This window comes from Lepidochelys olivacea (genome assembly GCF_965140295.1).
Source record: "Lepidochelys olivacea isolate rLepOli2 genome assembly, chromosome: 1".
NCBI classification, from domain to species: domain Eukaryota; kingdom Metazoa; phylum Chordata; order Testudines; family Cheloniidae; genus Lepidochelys; species Lepidochelys olivacea.
In genome coordinates this window covers 9191793-9202134 of record NC_140411.1, presented here as the reverse complement: position 1 = coordinate 9202134, position 10342 = coordinate 9191793, and the positions used below count along the sequence as shown (strand labels likewise).

The 10342-nt window shown below is 47.4% G+C and overlaps 1 protein-coding gene across 1 annotated transcript; it reads right to left on the bottom strand.

Annotated features, from left to right (window-relative positions):
- Positions 1-7178: 7178 nt before the first annotated feature.
- On the bottom strand, positions 7179-8177 carry LOC311514831 (olfactory receptor 52R1-like; the record flags this gene model as incomplete). The annotated part of the gene is made up of 1 exon (XM_084617538.1): positions 7179-8177. The coding sequence occupies one exon, from the start codon at positions 8175-8177 to the stop codon at positions 7179-7181; it is 999 nt and encodes a 332-aa protein (XP_084473664.1).
- Between the last annotated feature and the right edge of the window lie 2165 nt (positions 8178-10342).

The following is a 10342-nucleotide window of genomic DNA, read 5'->3' as shown; positions in this document are numbered from 1 at the left end:
GGGTCCTAAAGCTTTCTCCTGGTGATCTGGCTGTCAGACTGAGCTCCATGCAGCGCTTGCTGGTGACATGTGCTGGGCTCTCTTCCCTGAATCACTGACTGGCCAGTCAAAGAGACCTGAAACCCTTTCCTCACTTTACTGTGCTGTGTCAGTGTGACAAATGGGGAATCTGACTATGTGCAACTCCGAGGGTTGCCGCCTTTCTAATTCCTGGTAACTGGAAGCATGAGGCCCCCACCCATGTAGCATGCATCTTCCCCCAGGTTACGCCCCTGCTCTGCGTCTTCCCCTCAAGGCCCTGCCCCTCACTCTCTCCTCTCCTCCCCACCTCCTGTAACTCTCTGGATCGTCCTTGTGACACTCTGCACTCCAAAGCACTCTATATTTACCACGGTGATGTAATTATGGTACGTTTTGTACAAAGTATGTCCTGTGAGCTATTATTCTAAAGGGCTTAATCTGCTTAACATTAATATCTCCTTGGGTATATGAAGTAATGAAATCATGCTTTGTGTGAGTTCCTAACTTGTGATACGAGGCTGGAAACACCCAAAACCAGCCTTTCAGGTATGTCAAAGGACTAGCTAGACAGTGTTAATTGCTGTCATAAACACTCATCGAGGGAAGAATCCAGTAGCACAGGAACTCTGTATAAGAAAGCCTCCACGGAGGGAGTACGGAGACAACGGAGAATGTTTGGTCAATGGGGGTGGACCCCCAACATCACATATACAGACTTTTCAGAAAACTGGAAGAAACTATAAAAGGTGTGGAGTGAAATCATCTCTTGTCTTCACTGCCCCACAACTCAACAGCTGCAAGAAGCTCAGGAAAACAAAGGAGTTTGAATTGGGAAGGGGAACCCAGGCTTCAAAGCAGGTACAGCCTGTTCTTCAGGAATCTGTGAGCCTGCTTGTATCATCAGTCAGGGTGAGATATTGCTGATTCAAATCCTATCAAGCATGTACCAGCCTTATGCTGCAAGTTTGTTTCATTTCCTGAGTAACCTGCCTTGATCTGTTTTTTATCACTTATAATCATTTAGCATCTATCCTTCTGTGGTCAAGGGGCGGGGCTAAGGGTTCAAGGGGCGGGGTTAGAGTTCGATTGATGGTAGGGCCCTTATACTACAGAATATACTACAGTGACCCCTTTTTTGCCATCTAAAATACGAAAATTGGCTAAAAGAAACGAATGGCTCAGTTTGTGATCTTTTTCACGTTCTATTTTTTTTAAAACTGGTAATGTTTTGCTTTAAATAAAGCATTTCTGAATTGGGTCATTGCGTTTTGTTTTTTTTTTAAAAAAAACACGCCAAACATCGATTGTCTTTAAATGAAATGAAATCTGTTCTTCAAAGAACTGACTTAGGTGAATATGAAAAGGCTAAACTTTACAGCACCGTGCACCAACTGATTTAACTGGGAATTGGTCCTGCTTTGAGCAGGGGGTTGGACTAGATGACCTTCTGGGGTCCCTTCCAACCCTGATATTCTATGATTCTATGATTCAAAGGTACCTAACGTATGTGAAGCAGAGCGATGTGGACAAAGAAAAAATAAGTCTGTTTCTACCAGAACAGGAACAGAGTGTGACTGCCAAACCCTCTGAAACACCAAAGACCTCAGACTCTGTTGCTCAGGAGGTGTTGGATAACGTGAATAAGCGTTATAAGAAAAATGCATCAGTATTGCTAAATAAGCTGGGCCAAGATAAAAACATTTCTTCATGGACCGATAAAGGGTCTTTTGTGTACAAAGGCTCTGTGGTTAATGGTTCTAACATGCTCGACTTAGTCAGGGCCGTCATCCAGACGCGCTCTGTTCCTAGCAGACATGTACCTAAAGGATGGGATGTGTTTATGAATGCCATGGCGGAACTGAACATACCATCTTCCGTCATGGGCAACGCGACCAATAGAGATCTTTTGGAATGCCTCAAGGCCTCGATCTCCGACACCGGTGTGGACCAAGAAACAGTGACCCCTTTTTTGCCATCTAAAAAACGAAAATTGGCTAAAAGAGCCGAATGACTCAGTTTGTGATCTTTTTCACGTTCTATTTTTTTTTTAAACTGGTAATGTTTTACTTTAAATAAAACATTTGTGAATTGGGTCATTGTGTTTTGTTTTTTTTAAAAAAAAAACCACGCCAAACATCGATTGTCTTTAAACCCCTCACCTGGGGTGCTTTATTGGGTAACATGACTATGAAAATCATTTCAAGATACACATGTCTGGGCTTGTTGAAACATGCTTTGAGCAAGGCTAGGCATGACCAAGTATTTAAATTTATTTTTTACAAAATTCATCACCATCCGGTCGTTTTGCACTGAGTCATTAGAATACAATTTTAAAATCCGGTCAAAAGATAAACCCTTGCTACGAGGGTGTAAGAAAAACACGCAGTGATAGCCGCAGGCAACGGAGCTGGGGTCTTGTAATTGTCTGTTGTGAAACACAATGTCTGTGGCATTTTTGTTTAAAAATTTCATAATGCTTTTAGGAAAGAACACACTGTTCGGGAGATGCCCGTATGAGTCAAAAAACTCTCCAAGGTTATGCTCCACCAGATACACGGCAAGCCAGTGTTCACCCGGTCGGCTGTGTGGATGCGTGTTGACCACCAAACCTAGGGGTCTCTGAGACAGCTTGCCGCCAGGGAGCCAATCGCAGGGAAACACGTCTAAGAAATTCTTTTTCGTGTAAGCGTCCGTTGATAAGACACGTGAGAGCTGCACGGTGTCCATGTTCACATGTAGTCAAACAGAACATTTCTCCTCTGATTTATCTCTATGACATTGTCAAAAACCCCATACACAATCATATTGACAGTAATGGTTAAAGCCTTCCCAAAACAAATTTCTGCTCTCAGGTTCCCGGTTTTAATCAGGGAATAGTGATCGGCGCATTCCTGGTCGGGGGACAGGTCAAAGGCAAATAGGGTGTAACCCTGTGCAAACTCCTCACTGTCGATTAACAGAGAACCATCTTTCATGTGTTTACCGGCCGTCTGTACCAGATTCATGTATTCTCTCACGCAGCGTCCTGCCTCGAAGTCTGGTTGAAGAGGCTTGGTCGGTATCTGCTCACCATCCACATACAAGGCCACAAAATTAATATCGTAATGCTTAAAATGAAAGGGATTTTTAGCATAACTTCCGCTAAAGGCATCGTTATCCACGAACCCCAGGACAAGCATTTTGGGCAACTGTTCCAGGAACTGGTTCTCCTGGTTACTGACCCTGCTGCCCGCAGGGATGCTAAACACTTTCATTCCCACACGGTCCACGGGGTATTTGGCATTAGCGGTAAGCAGGGCCTCGGCGTGCCCCAGACGAACGCTCAGGGCCACCCGTACTTTCTTCACAAAAAGGGATGCTGATAGAATGCACAGTTTAAAGCCTTTGGTTCCGCTGCCCATTAAACAGAAAGGATCTTTACTGCGCGTCAGTTTAATTTTCACATCCACTCCGTTCAACAATAGTTTTTCTTGAAAAAACAGGTCGCTGTGTAGATGACCCAGAAGCTCTACTGTTCTGCTTTGAGCGGTCAGTTTTGCAAGCCTCACAAACCCGAGATTCTCGCCATCCAAGTCTGTGTCTTCCTGTTGTCCAGCAGTGTCTTTGTAAAAGAGACCAGCGGAAAATTGTGTGGCGAGGGTGTCGTTGCTGTAATTGAGCACCGATTCTATAAAGGCCCTGTAAGGGTAACAGTTGTTGCTTTGGCTTACAAGACGGTCTCTGAGCGTGACATCCAGCTGCTAAAAATAGAGGCCACTGGGTAATTCACCAGGCCCACCTCGGCGTCCGCTTCGAGTTCAGTTCCATCTCCTTTTACAATCTTGCAACACAGGTACAGCAGTGTGTTGTTTAAATCCATATAATCTATGCCATTCCCTGCTATAAAAAGTCAATGGGGGCAGACTCCGTAATGGCCGACAGAGGTGGCACCTCGAGGTAGATGCTTTTCTCAATGCTGGTCTGCGTAGGGGCTATTTGGAACAAGTCTAGTTCGGATTTGGTGCATTCTTCAGACCCACAGTGAACGAAAGCCATGTTGATTAAAATATATCTCTCGTATCAGCTGGCGAGTGTTTCCTCTTTCGCCCAGGCTTCCTCTTGGACTTTCGCTTATGGCCGACCCTGCGGGCCAAAGTCCTTCTTTTAAAGGGTTTTGCTTTTTTATAAAACTCGCTCTCTCCGGGGGCGCAGGTGTAGCTTGATGATCACCTTGCCAAAGCGAAATGAGACGCTTTTGTTCTGATCTGTCTTTATTTCAATGGTAATGGTGTCGATGTGGTGTTTACTGATAGGGACGTAATGAGGTTTATCGTAGGTGATGGTGACAAACTCGTTGTTCCTTCCTTGGGCAGGGACACAACGTAACAGGGGAACAGAAAAGTCCCCCACAGACCGAATCTCCTGTGAAAATGGAAGAGTCCAGGAGGTGCTATCATTGGAATTCCACTGATGTTCTACGATATCCGTGTACAGATACAAGGCTGAGGAATAAATGCCCTGTACTCAAAGAAAGCAGGCAGCAGGTAGCCCAGGCGAATGCTGCTATTCAGAGCACAGAAGCCCCTCAGGCACCTGTCACTTATCATACTAGGTTTGTAAAATTAGCGTTTGTATAACTAGGCATGAAGCACTGAATGGCAGGGAACATCATGGGTGGGAAGATACAGGGGCAGAAATTTTGGTAGTTAGGAGGAGTATAGTACAACAAGGTGACATACTGACAGGACAGACGGCAGGGCTTTTATTGTTTGATGGTTACAAAATCCTTGTGCCTTTGGCTAAAGTGCACATCGAAACCAAATGTTTGGAAGCTGTATTATCAGTGGGGGTAGTAGACGAAACCCCTATTGATATGCTAATTGGCTATTATTTCTTCCATGTAGCTCAGGGTGTTAAAGTGTCCGCATGCAGCAAGAAGGAGCGTTCTGCTGGGACTTCAGAGGAAAAGGGGAAAGCCCCAGGAACTGCTGAAAGAAAGAGACAGAGTCTCCTTGATTCCTCTGCAGGAGGAGGAAGCTGCATGTTTCCAGGGGTGGGGGTGGTTGAGACCAGCTCCTGCCCTTCAGCTGAAGGTAGCGGTGCCTCAGGGAGAAAAAAGTCCATGGTGCTGCCAAACACGGGCCAAACCAAATCTAAGGGAGCATAGGGAGATGTGTTCCAGAGGGGAGCCTAGAGGAGGGAGATAGAATCATAGAAACCACTGAGGAGGTGGGTGTGGGTTCCTTTAACACTGCAGCAGGAGGCAACACCACCCCAGGAAGAAAGGGGGGTGTGGAGCCTGCCACTGAGACAACTGTCCAGGCTGCTAGCTGTGAGCCCTTCACAGCTGACCAGGGGATAGTTCCCACTCTAAAGAGCATAGCGGTAGGTGTCCTAGAGGGGGCCATGAGGAGGAAACTGGGGGAGGAATAGTGGGAGAACAGGAATGTCTGCTCACTGATCACATGGGGGAGGATGCTCAGGACAGAATGGATGATTCAGCATTTGTGCACCCAGGCACCCAACCTGTGGCTCAGGCTTTGAGAGGGAACAGTGTAACTGACCTGCCGGACGGGAGCCATCACACAACTTACCTCTCGGGGATAGAGAGAGGGGTGACGCAGGGTATTCCAATCCAGGTCACAATTTTTCAGGACTTTGTTCCTGACGTGCTTGTGAAAACTAACTCTCTCTCTTGAAGACAGGATGCAGGTCCAACTGAATCGATGGTTGTCTGTGGAAATGCTAATGACCCAACTGACAGAGGGGAGGAGGAAATTCCCAGGGTTGGGAAAACACAGAAAGCAGCTGTGAAGAGACACACCTCTTAGCCCAGAGAGCACAAATCACAACCCTCTAGGAAAGGGGGAGGGGAAGGTCTCAGTGCTGGGAGTGGGGATCACAGGGAAAGTGCAAGGTGTGTGTGTGTGGGGGGGTGGATTATTTTCATGGGCATAACCCTGGGGTTGGGACCTAGCTCTGCAGAGGGCTGGCCAACATATAAATCCCTCTTACTTCCTTAACTCATCAGACCCTGGCATACCAAGACCCCAAAGATTGCCTGAAATTGAGATCCCTCCTAAAGGGGGCTGATGTTATTGATGTGAACTGTGATCGTATAGATCATAGTTGCAAGCAAGGTCCTATAGTGGCACCAAATCTTGTACAAAGTAGGTTGAGTAAGGTTTCTATAAAAAGGCTGTAATTTGCTGGTTATGATTATGCTGTCTGTATGTGTGTATCATTTTTGTATTTGAAGTTACGAATATTGGCTATGTACTTATATCTCAATGTGTTTGATTCTAAGTAGCATCCGTGAAGCATTTGGTCAGCTTCTCAAGAAAGGACTATTCTGAGTAAGTGCCCAATGAAGAAACACTTAACTGACAAGGGAGCTTGGGAGACTCCAATCCACATCTGAGGAGCCTTCCTGGTAACGTTCAAGATAGCATGTGAGCAATGGCTGCCGCCTGCAAACTGAGTCATGCATGGACATGTGACTTGCCCATGTGACTCCAAGCTCCACCTTTCTGCTGTGATTTTCCACAGTAAGAAGAAAGGGGTATCCTTCCACATGCAGAGGATATGAAAAGCTCTGGAATCCCCTCCATTTTGTCTTCAATCCTGCTTCTGCCCTCTGGAGGAACTGTGCTTGAAACTGAAGCTCTGAACAAAGGACTGAACAAGCCATCCAGGATGGGATCTTTGTACTCCAGAGACTTCATTGGTTTAAATCAGCCGTAGTCCCATCAAGCCTGAAACAAGCCTGAACTTTAATAACACACACATAGCACAAATTCATAACTTCACATACAATGATCGCATGTACAACCCAAGGAGATATCAATGTTTAGTGACAGGGGGAGGAGAGGAAATAGTTGCAGGAGGGGCCTTGAGGGGAAGAGGTAGAGCAGGGGTGGAGCCTGGGGGAAGAGGCAGCGTAGAGGGGTGAGGCCTTAGGCTTCCAGTTACCAGCAATTAGAAAGGTGGCAACCCTATGAGTTGCACATAGACAGATTCCCCAGTTTGTCACGCTGACACAGCACAGTAAGGTGAGGAAAGGATTTAATATCTCTTTGACTGGCCAGTCAGTGATTCAGGGAGGAGGGCCCAGCACTATATCACCAGCTACCTCTGAATGGAGTGTGGTCTGAGAACCAGAGCATCAGGAGAAAACTTTAGGTCCCTTTCTGAGTAAAGAGCTGGAGTAGCCTATCCCGGATCTGTTGGGTCCTCACCCCATAGATGATGGGGTTTAGCATGGGGGGCACCAGGAGGTACATGTTGGACATGAGAACATGGAAATGCAGGGCCACATTGTGCCCAAACCGTTGCGTGAGGGCAGAGAAGAGATGTGGGGTGTAACAGGCTAAGATGACACAGAGGTGGGAGCCGCAGGTCCCAAAAGTCTTGAGGCGGGCATCCTTTGTTGGGAGGCTGAAGATGGCCCTGAGGATCTGGATATAGGACACAGCGATACAAAACACATCCACACCAGTCACCAAGCATGCCACAGCGAGGCTGTAGTAACTACTGATGCGGATATCTGCGCAGGCCAGCTTCACCACAGCTATGTGCTTGCAGAATGTGTAGGGAATGATGTTGGTTCTGCAATATGGCCACTTCCTCACCAGGAAGGGGTAGGGCAATATGAGCATGATGCCACGCAGCACCATGGCCAGGCCAATTTTGGCCACCACAGGGTTTGTCAGGGTGGTGGCATGTCTCAGGGGATCGCAGATGGCCACATAGCGATCAAAAGCCATGGCCACGAGGATCCCAGACTGTATCACAGAAAAGCTGAGAATGAAGTACATCTGGGTGAGGCAGGCACTGAAATTGATCTCCCTGGAATTGAACCAGAAGATGCTCAGCATTTTGGGTAGGACGGCCGTAGACGGGACCAGGTCAGTGATGACCAGCATGCAGAGGAAATAGTACAAGGGTCCATGGAGGCTTGGCTCCCTCTTCACGATGAACAGGATGGTGAAGCTCCCCAGGATGGCTATGGCGTACATGGCACAGAAGGGGATGGAGATCCAGACATGGGCTGCCTCCAGGCCAGGAATGCCCAGCAGGATGAAGGTGGAGGGGTTGTTGAAGTCAGTTGAGTTGGAATCTGACATGGAGTAGGAGAGAAAGTGTCCAACACTGAGGCAGAATGGTGTTTCCTGCATGTACCGTATGTTCCCCTGACTTCCTGTATGAACCCAGGCTGTAGGGCGACAGTCACAGGACAAATACCTGGATGGAGAGACAGTGTTAATATGAGACACTTCATGCACTACTGGAGGCTGTTCTCATTGATGAAGCAGGTTGGTCGCTCCACACACACTGAAAAATGACATTTTCATTATTCAGATAAATGAATTATGAACAACTGACCCTAATAATGCCAATTCCATATTTTATGGTGCTCCCTGTGTCAATAATTCCTACACATCGTGGTGTGGGAAATCTTTATAGGCACCAACAGGAAACACAAGTGGATACTGGTTTTCCCTGATTGTTCCTTAGGCCCTGTCTACACTGTCACCTTTTTTCGCCAAAAGGCAGCATTTGGTGAAGAAATAGTGGAGGTGTGAACACTACAAAGCCACTTTTGATGACACAACTCCTCAGTTTCAGTCATGTAATAAAGGCACCTTAACGAGAGTTGTAAGGCTTTTTATGCAAAAATTTTGTCACTGAAGTGCCAGTGTACACACTGTGCTTGATTTCATCAATGTAATTGGCCTCTGGAAGGCATCCCACAATGCCCATTCTAACCTCTCTGGTCAGGAGTTTCAACTCTGCTGCCCTGCATCCAGGTAAATACTTTCCTCTCCTCCCTATTTAAAGGCCCAGTAATTTTGAAATTCCCCTTCCTGTTTGCTCGGCGTGGAGTGTTCACATCACATCTTCCCAGGTGGCCATGACGGCTCTATGCAGCAAATGGTCTCCCGCTTAGACCACTGTGGAGCTGCTGAATCTGCTCAGTATTTGGGGAGAGGAGGCTGTGCAGTTCCAGCTGTGCTCCAGCTGTAGGAATTTCAGTGCCTAGGGGAAGATTTCTTGCAGCTTGCAGGAAAAGGGCTATGATCGGGACAAGCTGAAGTGCAGAGCAAAGGTGAAGGAGCTGAGGCACATGTACCAGAAGGCAAGGGAGGCAAACAGTTGCTCCTGTGCTGAGCCCCAGACTGCCATTTTTATAAGGAGTTGGATGTTATCCTTGGAAGTGACCCAACTTCCACCACCAAGAGCCCTGTGGATACTTCGGTGGGGCTGGAGCCTACAGAAACTGGACCTAACACAGAGGAGGAAGTCATTCATGAAGAGGTGGAGGCATTAAAAGATGTGCAGCCTATGCCAGGGTTGCCCAGTGCTATGTCCAGTCAGGAGCTGTTCTCCACTCTGCAGGTGTCCAGCCAGTCTCGGCAGTCACAATCAGGTGAGCCAGAAGCAGGAGAGGAGACCCCTGGTAAGAGGTTTTGCTTTGTGAAGTGCAGAGGTGGGCTGAGGGCAGAGAAATGTACAAGGCTGGCAGTGTTTGTGTTTGCTGGGCATTTCCCCAAACAGCTAGGCAGTATGGCAGAACAGGGTTTTGATGCACACCAAGATTTCACTGGAATCCTCCAGAGAGATCTCTAGGAAATCTTCCTGCAGGTACCTGCCAGACCTCTGCTGGAGGTTCCTTGGCAGAGCTTCTTTGTTCCTTCCCCCATTGAGGGACACTTTCTCTCGCCACTCTGCAATTACTTGGGCAAGGACCAAGCAGCACACAGGCGAGCAGCATAGGGACTGGGGCAGAAACCGCAAGCATGTGGTAGATGTACCCTTGCTTACCCTGAGGAGAGAGATATCTGCCACAATGACCCCCGCCTGTGGAAAAGGGTTGGAAACTTTTGAGTATTGTCCCCCAAGAAGTGCCGCATGACCCCTTTCACACTGCTTTTCTCCCATGCACAATGTCCCCCGCCCCTGGGAACACTCACCATGCTTGCACTGTTCACAGGCATGTCTGCTTATCAAGGGTCAGCGGGAAAGTGACTGGTGTGTTACCAGCGGTGTATTTTAATGTAGCGTTTCAATTCTGTACATATAGTTAACAATAATGTTTTTGTTTATTGTTACTTATGCTTTACCAGATATGTCCTTGAAAGGAGGCACCCCCTCCACTCCAGCCAAGTGTCTCCACCGGATAAGAAAGCGCCCAAGATGGAGCAAGGAAGATATGTTCTGCAAGGAAGTAGTAGTCCGATGCAGACAAGATGGAATGCAGGCAGTGGAGGGAAAGCGACAAGTCTAGGAGTATAATTAATGCCAGTGAACAACATGGTTTATGGAAAACAGGTCTTGTCAA